The sequence below is a fragment of the Drosophila busckii genome, chromosome X (assembly GCF_011750605.1).
Source record: "Drosophila busckii strain San Diego stock center, stock number 13000-0081.31 chromosome X, ASM1175060v1, whole genome shotgun sequence".
Lineage (NCBI taxonomy): Eukaryota > Metazoa > Arthropoda > Insecta > Diptera > Drosophilidae > Drosophila > Drosophila busckii.
The window spans coordinates 19,296,634-19,318,299 of record NC_046608.1 but is presented as its reverse complement, the minus strand read 5'-3'; the positions used below and the strand labels follow the sequence as shown (position 1 = coordinate 19,318,299).

Sequence of the window (21,666 nt, the reverse complement as noted above, 5' to 3'; positions counted from 1 at the left end):
TCCAATAATCAACTGGTTGCTGGCGTGCAGAACCATATAAATGTTGATATCACATCAGTCCAAATAATCAATGGTTTTGGCCGCGCCTTCCATAATCAATGGTTTGCCGCGCATATCAATAATAATTGGTTGCGGCGTCCAATAATCAATGGTTGCTGTCGTGCATTCCAATAATCAATGTTTGCTGCCGCGGTCCAATATTCAATGGTTGCTGCCGTGCAGACCAATAATCATGGTTGCTGGCGTGCAGCCAATAATCAATTTTTTGCGACGCCAATTCAATAATCAATGTTCCTGCGCATTCCAATAACATGTTGCTCCGGCGTGCAGACATAATAATGGTTGTGCGTGCAGACAATAAATCAATGGTTTTGCCGCGCATTCCAATAATCATTGGTTTGCCGCGCATTCCAATAATCATTGTTTTGCCTCGCATTCCAATAATCAAATGTGTTTTTGCCGCGCATTCAATAATCAATGGTTGCTGCGGTGCAGACCAATATCAATGGTTGCTGGCGTGCAGCCCAATAATCAATAGTTTTGCCGCGCATTCAATAATCAATGTTTGCCCACCGCGCATTCCAAATAATCATTTGTTTTGCCTCGCATTCCAAATAATCATGGTTTTTGCCGCGCATTCCAATATCAATGGTTGCTGGCGTGCAGACCAAAAATAATGGGTGCTGGCGTGCAGACCAATAGTCAATGGTTTTGCCGCGCAATTCCAATAATCATTGGTTTTGCCCGCGCATTCCAATAATCATTTGTTGCTGCCGTGCCAATAATCAATGGTTTGCCGCGCATTCCAATAATCAATCGGTTGCCTGGCTGCAGACCATAACAATTGGTTTGGCGTGCAGACCAATATCATATGGTTTTGCCGCGACATTCCAATAATCAATGGTTTTGCCGCGCATTCCAATAATCAATTTTTTTGCCGCGCATTCCATATAATCAATGGTTTTGGCCCGGCATTCACCATAATCACTGGTGCTCGCGCATTCCAATAATCAATTGTTGCTGGCGTGCAGACCAATAATCAACTGTTTGCCGCGCATCAATAATCAATGGTTTTACCGCGCATCCAATAATCAATGGTTTTGCGCGCATTCCAATAATCAATGGTTTTGCCGCGCATTCAAATACATCCATTGGTTTAGCCGCGCACCTTCCAAACATAATCCTTTGTTTTGCTCGCATTCCATAATAAATGGTTTTGCCGCGCCCATTCCAATATCAATGGTTGCTGGCGTGCAGACCAATAATCAACGGTTGCTGCCGTGCAGACCAATAATCAATTGGTTTGCCGCGCATTCCAATAATCATTTGTTTTGCCTCGCATTCCAATAATCATGTTTTGCCGCGCATCCCATAATCAATGGTTGCTGGCGTGCAGACCAATAATCAATGGTTGCTGGCGTGCAGACCAATAATCAATGGTTTTTTGCCGCGCTCTCCAATAATCAATGGTTGCCGCGCATTCTCATATCAAATGGTTTTGCCGCGCATTCCAATAAATCAATGGTTGCTGGCGTGCAGACCAAATAATAAATGGTTGCCTGGCGTGCAGATCCAATACATTCATTGAGTTCTGCCCGCGCATCAATAATCAAGGTTTTGCCGAGCGCATTTCCAAAATCAATGGTTGCCGCGCAATTCCAATAATCAATGGTTTGCCGCGCAATCCAATAAAATGGTTGCTGGCGTGCAGACAAATAATCATTGGTTGCTGCCGTTATTCCAATAATCAATGGTTGTTTCCGCGCATTCCAATAATCAATGGTTTGCCGCGCATTCCAATAATCAATGGTTTTGCGCGCATCCAATAATCATGGTTGCTGCCGTGCAGACCAATAATCATTGGTTTTGCTGCCGTGCAGGTCCAATAATTCACATGGTTTTGCCGCGCACTCAATATCAATGGTTTTGCCGCAACATTCCAATTAATCAATGGTTGCTTGCGTGCAGACCAATAATCATTGGTTGCTGCCGTGCATTCCAATAATCAATGGGTTTGCCGCGTATTCCAATAATCAAGGTTTTCCGCGCATTCCAATAATCAATGGTTTGCCGCGCATTCCAATAATCAATGGTTCTTGCCGCGCATTCCAATAATCATTGTTGCTGCCGTGATTCAATAATCAATGGTTGCCGCGCATTCCAATTATCAATGGTTTTGCTGCGTGCAGACCAATAAATAAATGTTCTGGGCGTGCAGATCAATATAAATGGTTGCTGGCGTGCAGACCAATAATCATTGGTTGCTGGCGTGCATTCCAATATCAAGGTTTGCCGGCGCATTCAATAAATCAATGGTCTGGCGTCAGACCAATAATCAAATGGTTGCTGCGTGCAGACCAATAATCATGGGTTTTGCCGCGCATCCAATATCATTGGTTGCTTGCCGTGCAGTTCCAATAATCATTGTTCTGCCGCGCTTCCAATAATCATTTGTTTTGCTCGCCTTCCAATAATCAATGGTTTTGCCGCGATTTCCAATAATCAATGTTGCCGCGCATTCCAATAAATCAATGGTTTTGCCGTCCATTCCAATAATCATGGTTTGCCGCGCTTACCCAATAATCATGGTTTTGCCGCGCTTCCAATAACATGGTCTGGCTGCAGACCATATAATCATGGTGCTGGCGTGCAGACAATAATCAATGGTTTTTGACCGCGCATTCAATATAAGGGTTTTGCGCGCATTCCAATAATCAATGTTTGCCGCGCAATCCAATAATCAATGGTTGCTGGCGTCAGACCAATCATCATTGGTTCGCCGTGCAGTCCAATAATCAATGTTTTGCCGCGCATTCCAATATCAATGGTTTGCGCCATTCAATATCAAATGGTTCTGCGTGCAGACCAAACATCAATTGGTTGCTGCCGTGCATTCAATAATCAATGGTTTTGCCGCGGCGATTCCAATAATCAATGGTTTGTGGACGTGGAAACCAATAATCAATGGTTGCTGGCGTGCAGCCAATAATCAATAGTTTTGCCGCGCATTCCAATAATCAATGGTTTTTGCCGCGCATTTCCAATAATCAATGGTTTGCTGGCGTGCAGACCAATAATCAATGGTTTTGCCGCGCATTCCAATAATCAATGGTTTTTGCGCGCATTCCAATAATCAATGGTTGCTGGCGTGCATCCCTATAATCAATGGTTTTGCGCGCATTCAATAATCCAATGGTTTGCCGCGCATTCCAAAAATCAATGGTTGCTGGCGTGGCAGACCAATTATCAATGGTTGCTGCCGTGAACAATAATCAATGGTTTTGCCGCCGCATTCCAATATCCAATGGTTTTGGCCCGCATTCCAATAATCAATGGTTTTGTCGCGCATTCCAATAATCAATGGTGGCTGGCGTGCAGACCAATTAATCAAATGGTTGCTGCCGTGCAGACCCATAATCAATGGTTTTGCGCGCATTCAATAATCATTGTTTTGCGCGCATTCCAAATAATCAAATGGTTTTGCCGCGCATTCCAATAATCAATGGTTTTGTCCGCGCTTCCAAATATCAATGGTTTTGCCGCGCATTTCCATAATCAATGTTTTGCCGCCGATTCCAATAATCAATGGTTTTTGCCGCGGATTCCAATAATCAATGGTTTGCCGCGCATTCAATAATAAAATGGTTGCTGGCGTGGCAGACCATAAATCCAATCATTTCCAATAATCATTTGTTTTGCCGCGCGATTTCCAATAATCAATGGTTTTGCCGCCGCATTCCATATCAATGGTTTGCGCGCATTCAATAATCATGGTTTTGCGCGCATTCCAATAATCAAAATGGGTGCTGGCGTGCAGACCAATAATCAATCATTTCCAATAATCCATTTGTTTTGCCGCGGCATTCAATAATCATGGTTTTTGCCGCGCATTTCCAATAATCAATGGTTTGCCGCGCATTCCAATAAAATGGTTTTTGCGCGCATTCCAATAATCAATGGTTTTGCCGCGCTTCCCAATAATCAATGGTTGCTGCGGTGCAGACCAATAATCATTGTTTGGCTGCCGTGCAGTCCAATAATCAATGGTTTTGCCGCGCTTCCAATAATCAATGGTTTTTTGTCGCGCATTCCAATAATCATGGTTTTGCGCGCATTTCCAATAAATCAATGTTGCTGGCGTTGCAGACCATAATCATTGGTTGCTGCCGTGGCAGTCAAATAATCAATGGTTTTGCGCGCATTCAATAATCAATGGTTTTTGCGCGCATCAATAATCAATGGTTTTTGTCGCGCATTCCAATATCCAATGGTTTTGCCGCGCATTCCAATAATCAATGGTTGCTGGCGTGCAGACCAATAATCATTGGTTGCTGCGTGCAGTCCAATAATCATTGGTGGCTGCCGTGCAGCCCAATAATCAAATGTTGCTGCCGTGCAGTCCAATAATCAATGGTTGCTGTCGTGCAGTCCACTTATCAATGGTTGCTGCCGTGCATTCAATAATCAATTGGTTGCTGCCGGTTGTCCAATATTAAGTGGTTGCTGCTGCATTCCAATAATTCATGGTTGCTGCCGTGCAGACCAAAAATCATTGGATGGCTGGCGTGCAGTCCAATAATCAATTGTTGGCTGCCGTGCAGTCCACTAATCATTGGTTTGCCGCGCATTCCAATAATTCAATGTTTTGCCGCGCATTCCAATATCCAATAATCGGTTGCTGGCGTGCAGACCAATAATCATTGGTTGCTGCCGTGCAGTCCAATAATCAATGGTTTGCCGCGCATTGCAATAATCATTGGTTGCTGGCGTGCAGTCCAATATTTCAATGTTGCTGTCGTGCAGTCCACTATCATGGTTGCTGCGTGGCATCCATAAATCAATGGTTGCTGCCGTGTTGTCCAATAATTAGTGGTTTGCTGCCGTATTATTCCAATAATCAATTGTTGCTGCCGTGCATTCCAATAATCAAATTGGTTGCTGCCGTGCAGTCCAATAATCAATGGTTGTGCCGCGCATTCCAAAATCATTGGTTGCAGCCGTGCAGTCCAATAATCAATGGTTTTGCTGCATGCAGTCCAATAATCAATGGTTTGCTGCCGTGCAGTCTAATAATCAATGGTTTGCTGACGTGCATTCCAATAATCAATGGTTTGCTGCGTTGCAGTTCTAATAATTCAATGGTTGCTGCGCGTGCAGTCCAATAATTATTGGTTGCTTGCCGTGAAGCTCCAATAATGACTATTCATCCTGTCAAAGGATATGTGTGAGTCCTTGCAGTTTTGGAGAGAATCAGATTTGTGTTTTTCGGGACATTTTTTCACCTACCCCCTGCAATTTTTCTTGTATATCCTGGATGGTTGTTGTAGTAGTAGTTGTTGTTGTTGTTGTTGCTGCTGCTGTTGTTGTTGTTGTTGTTGTTGTTGTTGCTGTAGTTGTCGTAGTAGTTGCTATATGAGACACATGTGTTGTTGTAGTCACTGCATTTAGTGTACGTGTTGTTATTGTAATTTAAGAGTGGAAATTTTCCAAGTCCTTGGTCACAAAATATGCTTAAAACTCAAAAATTCCACTTTATCTCGAAAACTACAAGGGCGATCCAGTTGTCCTTTCCCAGGACGATAGTCCTTTTAAAAATAGGTCGTTTGACACTAATTTCGTCCTGATCCTGGCAAGGATTCGGGAGATATGGCCTATTTTCTGTATACGAAAATAGCTCTTCTTCTCGGCTCCTGTAAGGACTTTCGTCCTTTGAGTGGTATATTCTGAAAGCTCTCCAGGAGCACTACATGGACACCAAAAGACATCCTTGTAGTCCCTGTAGTTTCCTAGAAAATTGATATTTTGTGTTTTTGGGCCACTTTTTGCGACCCACCACCAGCATTTTTTCAAAAAATTGTTTTGCGCAATCCTAGATATCCTGGCATGCAGAGCGATAAATTTTATGCCACGGAGCAGGAAAATGCATGTCCTTTTGGTATTGGTAGCATAACGAAGGAGCAGGAGCTAAACAACGATAGGTTTGCAATGACAATTGGCCATGCAAAATGTAAACAAAAGAAGACTTAAGCAACGAACTTGCAGAGCAAGGCCTAAGTCATTTTGAATGTAGTTTAGCACTTTTTAGTCCTGCTGGCTAAACTGAAAGGGGCTTAAGGCTGTATCTCAACAAAATAAGAAGAAGCCGGGTCCTTTAAAATTATTGTTTATTTGTTGCCAAGGAGTTAATAATCCTAGCAGCTCATCGTTACAATTAAAATAATGAATTGCATATACTAGCAAACATAAATTTTGTTATCACAATTAATAACAAAATATTATTATTAACATAGCAATTTTGAAGTGAAGCCATAAATAATACAAATATAAAGAATGTATTAATGCATTTGTTTAAGTAAAAGAAACTGATTCAGCATCTCTTCAAGCAGGACGAGCAGCTATGGTTGTTATTATTGCCGATGTTGTAGTCCTTAGCTCGTTTGTCTCCGTGAACGCTCCTGAATGTAGATCCAACTGTAGTAGCTATGTAGATATCTTCATGTAAGTAGCGTTATCTGTAAGTAAGAAAAGAAATTAATCAATTGTGATCAATGAGCAAAATAATAGATTAAAGTAATATTATAAAAACTCACGTTTAGTACCAATGCTAATGCTTCAATTTAGTCGCTTGGTGCAGCTTTTGGGCAACTGTCTGCTTAGCTCGAGCGTTAGTTGTCTCTAGTGCTTGATCAGCAAACAAAATTACTCATTTGGTTGATTTAAGCAGCAAGCAGGAGCTTAGCAACAACCTGACGCTGGCGTCGCAGCAGCTGTAGACGCAGCTGGATGACGACTATGTGGATTTTGGGAGCTACAGCTTCATTGGCTGCGTGTACAAGGCGCTGAAGAAGGCTCTGAAGTCGCTACGCGCCGTCAACTGCATCGTCAAGTAGGTCCCCGAGATGCTGAACGCCTGCATCAAATGTGTGAAGAAGAATGATGTGCTCGCCATTGTTAACTCCTGCAAGTCGACAAGATCATCCAGCTGCATAGCCAGCTGTGTCCTCAAAGCAGTGCAGCTCGGCAAGCAGTCCGCCAAGACTAGCTCCTGCTTCATTGTCGCCACCAACGAAGTCACGTCCAGCTTCGATAACTTTTTGCCCAAGGTCTGTGTGAACATTAAGTTAGTATATTGAGCTATATATAAAACAAAATAAAACAAACAGAAACTTAACAAAAATGTGTTCTTATTTGTTTCGAATTGTTTTTAGGTAATTTGAGCATTAATCAAAAACGCGCTTGCAGTTTTATATATTTATTTATTTAATGTCGACAATGCACATCAAAATATTTTGAATTGTAGCAAAGGTTAAGGAAAACAAAAGCAAATATGCAATAATATTAGTTACGAACAGTTATATGATAAAACGCACAGCTTGAGAGTCAATGCTGAGCTCTCTTAGCATAAGAGACACTAAAAACTACTCAGAGAGGCTCATGCAAGAAACTGTTAGTTGTAAAAGTTTTGAGTGAAAATAGCAAAGGCAAAAGTAAATGAAAATTTTGAGCAAATTGCTTAAACACATAGCGAAAGTTATATTTACAATCATTAAACACTTGCCATTTGTTAGTTAGAGCATTCATAACAATTGTTATTAACTTACTTGGTTAAAGCAGCTCCATATATTGCTTGTAAGTAATCACATTGTTTTTATTTATTATTATTACACACACGCACTGCTTGTTTAATTGCCGACGGTCCAAGCACAACTGACTCAAGTGGCTTACGTGCGTTCTTATTCCCTCAGCTTCCCACGCATGCGAGCGTCGCTGCATTGCTGCTCTTCGCTGCTCGCGTCTTTCGTTCGTAAGCGCGCCCGATCGCTGCTCTGCGCCCGAAAGAGAGCATCGACGTTCCATTGCTTAGAGAGCGCCGCTTAGCGCTGCTGCTGCAGCAAACTTAAGCGTCGACGTTTCATTGCTCAGAGAGCGGCGCTCAGCGCTGCTGTTGCAGCACAACCTGAGCGCTGCTGTTTCGTTGCTTAGAGAGCGTCGCTGACTGCTCCACTGTGGATCGTATGATGAGTGAGTACGTGAGTGGATTTTGCTTTGACTATTGATGTATGAGCTTAACATCAGCTGAGATAACTCTGCTCGACGCATTGAGCCTAATTTGAGAGGCTATATCTCACAATCAGCTAAAAGAAATCGAATTAAAGAGATTTTGTAATAAGTTTGTAAGTAAACATAAGCTGTTGTGTTTGATCAATGTAAAAATTCTTTACGAGAAGTTATGGTAATAAAACTAATGCTGAAGAGCTACTTGTTGCTTAATTTCAAACTTTGCGAAGCTATAACTCAGTTAAAAAAGATCCGATCCAAATGTTTTATACGTCATTATGTTGGCGTAAAAAGCACAATTAAAATGAGCCTAAATATGTGTGATATAAAAATTATTTGGCGAAGTTATGAACAAAGTAGTAAACAAATAAGACAACTTTCTATGAAATATCAAGCTTTGATAAGCTATAATTCAGCGAAAAGACGTCCGATATCAGATTTATCATTATAGATCATTAGACTCTTGAGATAAATCTAAACAAAACTGCATTGTTTGTTGATGTACAATACATCCTTTGGTTGTTAATGTGCTACACAACTCTTGGTATTGATGTACAAACATAACCTTTGGTTGTTGATTTAACGAAATCTTTTGTTGTTGTCGTTTTAACTACAACAACATTGTTACATCAACAACATTATTTCAGTAACTTAATTACTATGAGATACTAAATAAACATATGCTGTGTGTGAATCCAAAAAAAATCCGATTCAAATGTTTTATACGTTATTATGTTGGTGTTGAAAGCATAATAAAAATGAGTATAAAAATTATATTTGAGTATTTGATATTTGCCAAAGTTATGAATAAAATAGTAAACAAACAAGACATCGAAATGACGTCCGATTTCAGTGTTTTATGCCTTGTTAGACTCATAAGCAGCAGCTGAATAAAACTGCATTAAAATTTAATTAGTTAGTTTTAATTAGTTTTGATATTTTCAAAAAATGCAGTGTTAAATTTCAAAAATACGTAAAATGTTGAAAATTATCAAGTGCTAAAGCAGCTTTGTTTTTAGCATTAATAAAAACATAGCACAGCAATAAATTTAAGAATCGATTGATTTTTATGGCATAAAAACCAATACAGGTAACTTGCTTTTAATTTAAGCTCTAACTGAACGAATGAAATTACATTTCACAAGTTTTGTTGCATATGCGAATTTAAATAAGCATATGTTGCATTTGATGAATGATTAGCCAAGAAGTAAATTTGCAACTATTACTTAGCTAAAAGGCAACAAACGATGCAAATAAATATAACTAATTTTAACTTCAACTGACACTTTTGGCAGTATGCGAAGTTAGCAATAAGATAATTTAGTCGACACTCTAAAGTGTTCGACATGCACATTTGGCTTTATTAACTCTCGACGCTGTGTGGCTGGCAACAGTGAAAATGAGCAGTTGGTTATATAAAGGGTATAAATGACGTTTGTGTTGTTGTTGTTGTTGTTGTTGGCAACGAATTTTAACTACTTAGGTACACACAGAGAGAGATGTAGGGTCACTCACTAGCTAGCTGGGTACGTTGCCATCCAACCAACCATTCAGGCCAGTCAACAAAAGCATATTAGGCTATGATGCTGCTTCTCTCTCGCTCTATGCAGCAGCAGAGTGTGAGGGGACACTAAAACGTGATGTTGAATCCAATGTGATGCTCAAGCGTGTGAAAATACCAGAAAGACGTGTTGCCATCAAATGGTTTCCATTGGCGGCGGTGGTGCGCGTCGTTTTTTGCCAGCTGGCCAGGCTCAAAGCCGGCAGCAGCAGCAGCTTTCGGTTCGCCTGGTGCGTGTTTATATCGTAAGTTAACAGACACCGGAAGTGATACATCAAGGACACGCACACACACACACACACACACACTGAGCAGTCAGCACTCAGCTTTGGGGACAGTTGCGCGTCATACACGTTTTAAATTAACCTTTGAATAAACTAATACCTATTTATTATGTGACTGCTCACACAGACGCAGACACAGACTCGGGAGATAAAGTTGCTCGCATCAAATGTGCCACAGACATTTGTAGCTGCTACGTGGTGCGAACTTTCAATCGGATATGGCAGCGCTAAAATCAATTTATCATACATATGTTATATGTTATATGTTAATTTAGTGCACTAATATAGTTGTAGCTGTGTAGTTAGGCGCACATTAAATGTATTTAGCACTATCTACTTACTCAGCCTGAGCCTCGTTGCTGCTGCTGCTGCTGAGTCATGAAATCAGGGTCAAATGTTTTCAGCATCGTTGCGCAAAAGTTTATGATCCCTTGGTCAATTAAATCTCATGGATGCTTAGCTACCAAAAAAGCCCACAAATTTCTGGCACAAGGGATGTAATACGGCCGCACACACACACAAACACACACATGAGCAGACACACGGCAAGGACACAACATTGCTGAAATTTTGGGGGGGGCTGCTCAACATTCTTGGGTGGCTCTTCTTGTCATTGTCAGCCGACAGAGTAGTAACAAAATCAGCTAACCCAATGTTGGATTGTCTGGAGAGCTGTCCGTCCAGCTGTCCGTCCGTCCCACAGCGTGTCTGTTTGCACATTCGTGTGGGTGCAAATTTTGGTCGATTTGAGGAGCATGTAATTTACCATAGCTGGTCCGGCTGGCCGGTCGGTCGCTCCACTCCGTTGTCCGTTGTCCGTTGTTGCTTGTTGCCCTTTGTGACTTTCCATTGGCCTCCCGCAAGTTATTGCTGTAATACCAACACTCTCGGCATGGCAAAATAAATTACAACTCATGTTGTTGCTACTGCTGCTGCTGCTGGTTGCTGGTTGGTGGTGACGTATGAATGGTCAACGGCCATCGTTGTCAACAAACATTTTGACACTTACTCCAAAACCATAAATGTCAGTCAGTGTTGAGGCTTAGCCAACTTTAAATACCTTTGGACAGATTAAAAGTCTCGTTAACCAAAATGCTTACAGTTTTCAACTCTTTGCTGCTGCGTCACATGTATGCATGTGTGTGTGTGTGTTAAAGCAGCAATACACATGCACAATTTTTAGTTCCAGTTGGCAAAAATTAATGTCCACAGAGGTCAGTTTTAATTACTTTTAAGAAGTTGAAACCCTAATGAGTGGACCCAACAACTGTAGAAACAGCTGTGTGCCAGTTCTATTTACATGGCAATCAGTATTGTGGTCAAAACTTTTACACTCCAGGCAATTAACCAGCAGCAATTATTTTGCGTAAAGCAACACCAAAGCCCAACAAAGTATGCTATAGGAATTATTTGTTATATGAGTAAGCAAAGTGTAAGTCGCTAATATTTTACGCGCTTGTAACTAATTTCGATAATTATTTCGCATGCATTTTGAACAAGTCAAGTGACAAACTAATGAAACATGAGCAACAAAACAACTAAACATTTAGCTTAGGGCTTTAATTTTTGGCAATATGCAAGTGTAAACAAATTTGAATGCAAATAAATTTTGTAAATATTTTGCGTGCATGTGTAAACAAATTTGAATGCACATTAAATGTAAATAAATTTTTTAAATATTATATATATATATATATTTTAGTAATAAAATTAATTGTAAAGCAAGTGTAACAATTTATTTATATTTTAATTTGTATAAATTAATTTAACTACTAACTAATATGTAGCTTTGAGCTTAAAGCTTTGTTAGTGTAGTTTAATTAATATTTATTGCATTTAATTTACCTTGTATTTTATTTTTTTATTAAATTTAGTATTACTTTAACTATTTGTTGCTAATGAGAATGACATAATCTCTTGTAATTATTTATTACCATATGTAGTTATTTTTTGTAGCTATAATTTTTGTTTTTTTTTTAATGTCTGAAATTGAAATTTGCAGCTATATTTTTTGCCTTTTTTAATGTCTGAAATTTAGTTTTTGCAACTATATTCTTTGATTTTTTTTAACTTCTGAAATTTATTTCATGAATGTATTTTAGCTAAAAATTAATTGCTGCATTTAACATATCAAGATGTTACTTTAATTGCATAAACGTATTTAAATACATTTTTTTATTTACTTTGTATTTTTTGTAACAATTTGCAAAGAAAGGATTTGCGAATTAATGGCTTCGTCCTGTAACGAGTTGCAGCAGCCCAGGTACGAATGATTTATATGCATAGGCATTGTTATTATAGCTTAATATGCAGCTAATTGTTGTTAATCAATTGATTGCACAATTGCATAGCCTGCGGGCCAATAGCTATGCACAGCCAGTCAGCCAGTCGGCCAGGGCTGCAGGCTACAGGGTATTTGTACAGTCAATTGGCTGCATATTTGATGCATTTATTTAATTTATTTATTTTGCAGTTTTTTTTTTTTTGTTTTTTTTTGCAGCTCTGATTGGCTGGACTCTCTTTCTTTGCGCTGCTACTATTTATTGGCTTTTGCTAGTGTGCGCTGCTTTTGTTTCTCAGTAGATTTGTTGTTGCTTTTTGTTGTTGCGCGTTGAGTATTTTAATTGCATTTGTTATTTGTATTTGCGCTGGAATGCGCTGCTGAATGCGAATCCGAATGTGCTGCAGTTTTACTATTTTTAACCCCCCAACCCCCCACTACAGATAAAGGGCTTGACTTGCTGCCAGCAAATTGATAACAAACAAACAAACTATAAATACAAATATAAAATATAAATATATATGCCATTGTATAGAGTATTTAGCAGCTAGTTGTGAATTGTTGTTTTATCTAGTTATCAGTTTGGCTGACTGTTGGCCTATTTGGTTGAAAAGAGCGAGAGCGAGAAAGAGCGAGAGCGCTGCGCATTGTATGGCAATTGCTAACTGCAATTATTCTTCTATTTTATTGTCTGTTATAATTAAATCATTTTATACTATTGTGCATTTAATGTGCCTATGTACACACACACACACACACACACAAACAAACACACACAGTATGTAAATAATATAATGATTATTATGTCCTTTGTGCTTTCTCTCTGCATAGCACACAACACAACACAACACAGCGTGAATGACTTTCATTATCGGCCTTTATGGGATTAACTGCATATTTAGCATGTGCACACATACACACGCACACACACACACGCGCACAGTGGGCTAGCAACAACATTTGTGCCAAATGCTTAGCAATATTATAAAGAAACTTAAAGCATGGCTTGGCAATGTTAATTAACATAGCTTATGTTAAGTTAACAGCAGTTAAAATGCAGCTGTTATATAGCACTGCAAGCTTTTTGAAATGCAGCTATACATTTAATTCAATAATTATTATTATTATAATTTATTTTTTCACTCAAGTGAGTTTAGTATTAATAACTTTGTGAAATACAGCTATATATTTAATTAAATAAACGTCAAAGTTGACTATTGTTATTATTTCTATATTACTCAAGTAAGTTTAGTATTTAAGTCAAGTTATTACTTGACATATAAAAAAGTTTAGCATGTTAAGCTTAGCAATTTTAGCTGTTTGTTTATATTAGATTATAGTTAGATTTTTATAAAATCGAATATATATGTACATATATAGAGCTATGTATATGTATATAAAGCTGTATATTAAACTTGGATTTTTATAACATTTGAATACATTTTTTTAAGCAGTGTAAGTTTTCTATTGATTGCTTGAGTTATCAAAAAGTTGCAAGACTGATCAGTTATATGTATATATAGCTATATATATGCATGTATTTATAGCTGTATATTATAGTTAGATTTTTATAAAAATTTTTATATATATTTTAAGCTATGCAAGTTTACTAACAATTGCTTGACAAATAAAAAAGTTGCGCATGCCAAGACTGATCGGTTATATGTATATAGCTATGTATTTAAATTTTATAAGAATCTAACTACTATAACATATAGCTATAAATACATACAACTATATGTTATACTAGTTTGATTTGTTATAAAATTTTTAAGCATTTTTTTAAGCTGTGCTAATTTTCTATTAATTGCTAAACATATAAAAAATTTGCGCATGCTAATTTCTGTTAATGCTAGTGCTGCTAACTGAACTATATGCACATATGTGATATATAACAACCTAAACTGCAGTTTGACATTTAATTTTGCGCACAAAAGTAGTGCCAGCTGCCCATAGTGCAATAGGCATTAAGCTATTTGTTTAACATTAACATACTGTCTTTTATTTTTGCTTGCTTTGTGTGCATGTGTGTGTGTGTGTGTGAGATAAAACTTTAGCACAAGTTGAGCAGCTCAACAAAAATTTAAAGCAGTTAGTGCTTGACTTTGACTATTTATATATTTTGCATTAATAATGTAACAATAAATTGCAAGTGAGCATGAAAAATGAAAGCCGCACATGTTAAGTGACGCGGGGTGGGGACTGGGGGCTGGTGGCTGGGTGGGTGTTGTCTAAAATTTGCTAACGAAAAATTTGCACATACTTTGGAAAATGAAGCAAACGATAAAGTTTTGGCCATTAGCTTGGCAGCTTGTTGGCCTGGGCTCTTATATTACCTCAGTTTAGACACTAATGAAATTACGACGCAGGAGCAGCGCAGGACTCCTCCAAGGAGAAGGAGACAGGTAAGGCTGGCGCTTATCTTGAGCGATAACAATCCATCTTTTGTCTAACAGTACACGCTGGTCGACGGTCGACGAGTCGAGTACGTACCGTACGTGTTGTTACTACAGTAAAAATATTGTCGGAGCGACCGACAGACAGAGATAGAGACAAACAGATACGAGGGCTAGGGCTACGTTCCAAGTCGACATGAATTACCGTTGCCAAATTAAACATCACAAGCATGAAAATTTATGATAGTAGACATTAAGCCAGCCAGGACCCCAAAAGCACACACACACACATAGACAGACAAACAAAAATGTAACAAGGCGCGTTTGCTAGCTTAACATTTGCTCAACAGCTCTGTGTGCGTGTGTGTGTGTGTGTGTGTGTGTGTAAAATGCATGCCACTGATGCTTAGCATGGCTCAAAATTATATTTTTACCTGCACTAATTTGTTGTAGCCCTGCCACAAATAGGCTCCAAGCCTAGCGCGCCACTCTCTACATAATTGGCCTAGAGTCCTGTGCTGGTCCTTCCGTGTGTATAATGAACATATATTTGTACAGCAGCTTAGGCATCAAATTACTCTTGCCAATTTGACATCCACATGCTGCTGGCGGCGGCTGCGGCGGCTGCGGCTGCAGTGCATCAAGCCAAAGGGCTTAGCATAATTGAAACTATTTTAGTTCCCAGGCGTAGCTGAAGTCAAGTGCAAGACTTTTGCTGCTGCTTCTTCTTCTTCTTCTGCTGCTGCTGCTGCTGCTGCTGGGCGACCCAAAAGTATTCGTTGACAACAACAATGTGCAAGCGAGACAGCGCATGGAAATTACGAGTTTCAATTTGTGGGAAAAATTTATTATATCCATTAAGTAAATGGTTTTCGGAAAGTCTACGGCACCACCACCACCAGCCAGCCAGCCAGCCAGCCAGCGCCACCACCACTAACCACTCAAGATGCTGCGTTGCGGTCTGTGTAAACACGCATAAACATCAGGAATCGTCCACATGGACCGCACTTGCTCTTTTCTATCTATGTGGCAAACACATAGAAGCGGCAGCGGCAGCGGCAGCGACAGCGGCGAAATGTCAAAATTTTTGAATGCTTCTGTTGCAGCTGTGCCGCCAACGAACAAACCTGTCCACCCACCACACACCCACTACCCACCCACCAGTAGTTACGTTAGCTTTCGTTTGAAAGCAACCACAATTTTCAGTCCGCCGTCGCCGTCAACGTTAACATTGCCTTGTTTGGCAGCCACTGTGGTTGCTTTGCTGACTTTATGTTGGCTCTGGTGGTTGCCTTCAAAAATGCACTGGCCAAGTTCTTTGAGAGTTCACTGTAAATTCATTGCACGCAGCACATTTAATTCAATTAAAAAAATATTGGCGCATTTTTTCATTAACAATTTCAATGAACAGAGCCCTTTTATTTTTGCTTCAATATAAATAATATATAAATGAATTTCGAATATAAATATTGCTAGACTTTATTTATAAAAAATATTGAAAGCTAACTGCATGTCTAAGTTTGCTCTATTAATTATTTAAGGTTTTTTTATATTGAAAGCAAATCTTAAGTTGATATATAAATTATTTAAAGCGCTGAATTTACATTATTCATATATCTTAATATTGAAATGCTGCTGATTTATTTTTTACTTAAATTCCTTAGATTTGTTATATTGAAAGCAAAACTTAAAAAGCGCTGAATTATTATAATAATTATTATGAATAATTATTCATTTGAATATCTAAATATTGAAATGCTACTGAGTTATTTTCATTGTTTATATTGGTTATATTGATATATCTTAACTAAATATATAAATTATTTAAAAGGCTGAATTCTAAATATCTCAATAATGAAATATCAAAAATTTAAATGAATATCTAAATATAAAAATACTCAGTTATTTATTATTTGAATTCTTTACATTTTTTGTATTTAAAGCAAAACTTAAATAAATATATAAATCATTTAAATGCGCTGAATTTTGAATAACTAAATATTCAAATATCTAAAAACTAAATGAATATCTAAATATTCAGTTCTTTTTTATTTGAATTCTTTAGATTTGTCATATTGAAAGTAAAATTTAAATAAATATATAAATTATTTAAAGCAATAAATTTACGTTTTATATATATTTGCATTTTAAAAATGTTTACTGATTTTTTTTAACGTACATTTAAAATGCAGACATTTTATTCAATGTGAATAAAGAATTTATATATTTAGTAGAAAATTACTAAATTTTAAAGTTAGTTTTTATATTTCTAATATTAATTGTAATATGTATGCAAGTAAAATAATTTTGCATTTTTAAATGTTTACTGAGTAGCTAAGCTTTGCCTCTTTTTCTAACTTTTAATATTAAATGCAAACATTTTATTGAATGTAAGTAAATATTCGAAATATATTTGCTATTATTTATTATCTTGTACTATTAATTGTAGTTAGTTTCAAGTAAATATATATTTCAAATACAATTTTAAAATTTGCCTGGTTTATAATATGCGCACCACTGTGCGGTACTGCGACTGCGACTGTGTGTGTGTAGCCGAAGTGAATCATCGACCGCAATATAAACTTTTATGCTGGGCTTATTTGTTTTTTTTTTTTTTTGTTTGTTTGCTTTTCTATTTATTTTTATTTTATTTGCTGTGCGCGCTTTTTGTTTTGCTGCTACCGCGAATGTTTCCTTTGCGTGCCTTTTGCTCATTGTGTCTTTGCAACTCTCAAGCTTGCAACTCGCTGTTGCAAGTCGGCGATGCCTGCAGTCGACATGTTAATATGTTTTGCGGTCAGCATCAAAACAGCAGCCAAATGAATTTGCTTTTGAGCCAATGGACATGGCTGTGTCTGAAGTTTGAAAACTCATAATGTCGCTTGCGCTTGCCTCATCGATACTTTTGCACAATTTAATTTAACCGCAAGTTTATTACTTTTCGTTTGTCATTTGGCGCAGTCGTGCCAATGCCGTTTGCCATTTGCCATTTGCCATTTGCCATTTGCGTTTGATGTAAGCAACGCAAAGTCCTGAGACTTCAGACTCATTAATATGCGTGACACCCACGAGTATCTGCTTGAGTTTAGATAATTTCAACTTGAGTTGAGTTCAGTTCAGCGACTGCGGCTGCGGCTGAAATCAAAGACAGTTCGACAACGAAATCAAAATCAACATTCGGCGTCGTCGGTGGCGGCGGCGGCGGCGGCGACAAAACAAAAATAAAACATTGCCAGTTAACTTGAAATGAAAACACACGTGGCTTATGCTGCTTGCAGCAGCTGCTACCAGCGAAAATAAAGTTTTGCCAGCCGCCACGCCCCCCCCGCACCGCGCACCCTGCGAGGGCGCAGCGTATTTCAATAAAGCAGTGCTTAAGATTTTCAATTTTCGTTTGTAATCAGCAGTTTGAATTTGTTGTTTGTCTGTTGCACAGATCCGCCGCATAGGTGGCGCCAACAGGTGTGACAAAAGTCAAAGCGAGTTGAGTTGCTGAGCTGACTGCGGCAGCTGCAAATTTCATACGCCCCATACGCCGCATTGTCGTTGTTTGAATTTTAATTTTCACCAATAGCAAACTTACACTTCAACTAAAGTAAACGTGATTGTTAGAGCGAGACAGAGCGAGCGAGTGCGAGTGCGAGTGCAATGCGCTCATTGTAAAATAATTTGCATAAGCTGCTGGCACTTGCAACTTGCTGCTTGCAAATTACGAGTTTTATCCTTAAGCATTTGTTTGCCTGCTGCAACTTTTTGCATTTACTTGTCGCTCAGCAATTCAACTGTAATTTGCAAGTCAAGCGAACCACCCACTCCGCAATTAACAAGCTCAGTTATGAGCGTTCCACAGTCAACAGGTATGTGGCATATACAAATGTAGCTACATATATTTATTGATGCAGACAGCTTGATGGCATTGTCACCATTTGGACATTACTTGGCTGTTGCTGTTTCTGTTGCAGTCTGAATTTTTGTTCAAATAGCAGCGCGGCCTTGCCTGCTCTTGTGCTCTTGGGTTAGTCGATTGGGCGCAGCGCTCACAAATGAACCTTAAAAAGTCATCATTTATATAGCCACAGCCCTGTGTAGCAGCCTGACTGCCTGTACTATGGGCAGCTGCAGCGCTATTTGTGCACAAAATCATAAATTTGCTGCTAGTAACAGTTTTAGTATGAGCAACTTATTTATTTGTCAAAGCAATTAATGCCAAATTCATTGTATAGCAGCTAAAGTTCAATTGCATGCAGTTTGTATCATTAGATTGTTTAAAATTGCAGCTGCAAGCATAAGAAACTTTTTTATTTCAAAGAGCTATAAGTGCGCGCTCAAATGTATGCTATAAATTTTCAATTTTTAGGCACACACGTCAAACGATGACAAATTATTTATAACATTTTTAAATGCAGTACTAGTATAAACAGTATTATATACAATATACTAGCATAAACAACTTTTCATTAAATTATTCGTTCATTAATTTCAACATTTGAAAAGCATTACTTAAATATATAGCTGGAATTTTGTATGCAACAAATAGTTTGGCACATATTTTTAATTATTAAGCAATTATTATTATTATTATTATATATTTTTTTAATAATTTCTAATATATTAAAATGAGCTGCTAGTATAAGAAACTTTTTTATGTTACATTAATGCATTAATTTATTAATTTCATTAGCATTACTTGAATATATAGTTAGAATTTTATATGCATCAAATAGTTGGGTACGTATTTCAAAATCAATTAATCAATTAAATAATTCATTGATTTCATTGCATTTGAAAAGCAATACTTGAATTTTATATAGAACAATTAATTAAGCAATTATTAGTAAGCATTAATTTGAATGCTTAATTAAAAATTATGCTCGAAGTTTAGTTAGCTTGAATAGCTGTTAATCTTTTAGTATAAAATTATAAAATTGCAATTTATTCAGATGTGTATTTGATAGAAAGTTTGCAGCTGTTTGTGGCGCTGTTAACTTAACATAGACTGCTGCTGCTATTAACATAATAAGCATTGCTTGCTGCATTCAATTGTTCCACAGTGCGTTTGTCTGTGTGTCCTAGACTCAGTGTCACGATGACTGCAACTTGGCATACGGCATAAGGATACACGTCGCGTACGTGCCCGAATCGCGGCTACAACCCATTACATTTTACACACACACAGACACAGAGACACACATGCAGTCCATTCAGAGACGTTTCATGTCCATACAGGCGGCACAGGCTGCTCGCTCCGGCTGTGGGGCTGAAGGTGAGAGATCAAGCAGACAGTTGTCTCAGTGGTAATGTTTACTTTTTGCCATAGCGTCTGTACACTTGTAACTACTGCGTGTGTGTGTGTGTGTGGCAGCATCTTATTGGGTTTTACCCAAAACCCATTTAATAATCTCATTTTGCCACAATAACAGAAAATATGATTTCCTTTCACAATCACAATTTGAAGCGCCTGGGCCAGCGAGCGTTGCCCTTACACACACACACAGATACATATAAAAATATATATGTGCATATGGCATGCGGTGTGGGGCTGGGAATGTGGCCAATGGGATTGGGTGATGTAAGCGGTAAGTTCAACAAGTAATTGAATATATACGTGCTGAGCATTTTCAATAATGAAAATTTCCTGCCCCATTATTTATTGCGTGTTATACATTTTATGAATGCTATTAGTGAAATTACTTTGAGTATTAATCGCTGTGTGTGTGTGGCTGTGGGCATTGCAAATCTGTTGCATACATTTGTGCGCGCCAGAAACGCTTAATGATTGAGCAACATAATTGTCGCTTATGATTGATGCTGCTAACACAGGTGTCTACAAAAAATTAAAGCTAATTAAGCAGCGCGCAGATTTAGCTGTAGCCTGACCAGCAGCAAAGTAATAAATAAATGCGCACAATAAAAATTGTGCGCATATAAAGTGAGCGTTATTTTTATGTGGAAATCTAATTAATTTGTTTTTAATTCAATTGTACGTAATGCCACACACAGAGAGCGAGAGAGAGAGAGCGCTATAAGTGCTAGTGCTGTATACAGTTAATTCTTTTGCTTATGGCCCTTATTCGTCTGTACTATGAGTTGCCCAACCACCCACACACTCCATGCATCATCTTGTGCTACTCCAAAGGACTTCGTTGCTGTTGTTGTTGTTGTTGTTGCTTTGGCTTTTGCAGCGCATTTACTCGACGTATATAAAATGGCGCACATTTACGCTGTTTATTGGCCTTAATGCCGGCTTGAAAACGAAATTTACATTTTTAAACAGTTTGTTGTGCTTTCGCCGCTACTCCTTTGCCCGCAACCCCCACTCCCAATGCGTTTGCGTCTCCATTTGTTTCAACATTTTCATTGGATTTAAGTGGAAATTCATGTGTACAAAAATTTGCGGCAGTAATTTACGGTCAATGAGCTCTCCGACTCTCTCGCTCTCCTTGTGTTTAAAACTTATTTCATACGCAACTGTAATCACAATCAAAGTCGCTGCGTCGTCTGAGCTTAGTGCTGGACCAAAGTCCATTCTATTCAATTGCCCAACAGCAGCTGCTGCTGCTGCTAGACTCAATAAATTCAGTTACTCAATTGCTAGACGTTGCATTATAATAAATGCGGCATTTTAAGCGGATCAGCGGATCAAGTTGGAACTTATCGATTTTCCGCACGCCTTTCAATGTCGCGCCTACTCCAAAATTAATTGCCCTCGCCCAATGTCAACGCACATACACGCACGCACACACACACACACACACGCATGCTGCAGCGCCATCATCACCTGTCGACTGTGCCTCAGCTTAAGGTAAACACATTTACCCGTGCATTCATTAATTCGACAAATATTTGCGCGGCCAAACGCAGCAGCAGCGCTGGGCGGCCTTTCGTTCATTTTGTGTAAATAGTATTAACAACAAAAGCCGACAAGTCTGTATGTTAACGGTGCTCACCTTTTTAAAAAAACTGTCCACAGTCTCAACCTCAACTTCAGGCTCAGGCAGCTTCAGCCTCAGTCATAGCGTCGCTCAGCATGTTTTCATTTCCTTATCAACACTGCTTGAACTTTTGAACTCACGCTGACCAAGTGCG

At 38.5% G+C, this 21,666-nt stretch overlaps 1 protein-coding gene across 1 annotated transcript; it reads left to right on the top strand.

Annotated features, from left to right (window-relative positions):
- Positions 1 to 6,784: 6,784 nt before the first annotated feature.
- LOC117134946 lies at positions 6,785 to 7,133 on the top strand. Its single transcript, XM_033294513.1, has one exon. It carries the CDS (start codon positions 6,900 to 6,902, stop codon positions 7,131 to 7,133), a length of 234 nt encoding a protein of 77 aa, XP_033150404.1. The 5' UTR covers positions 6,785 to 6,899.
- The last annotated feature ends 14,533 nt before the right edge of the window (positions 7,134 to 21,666 follow it).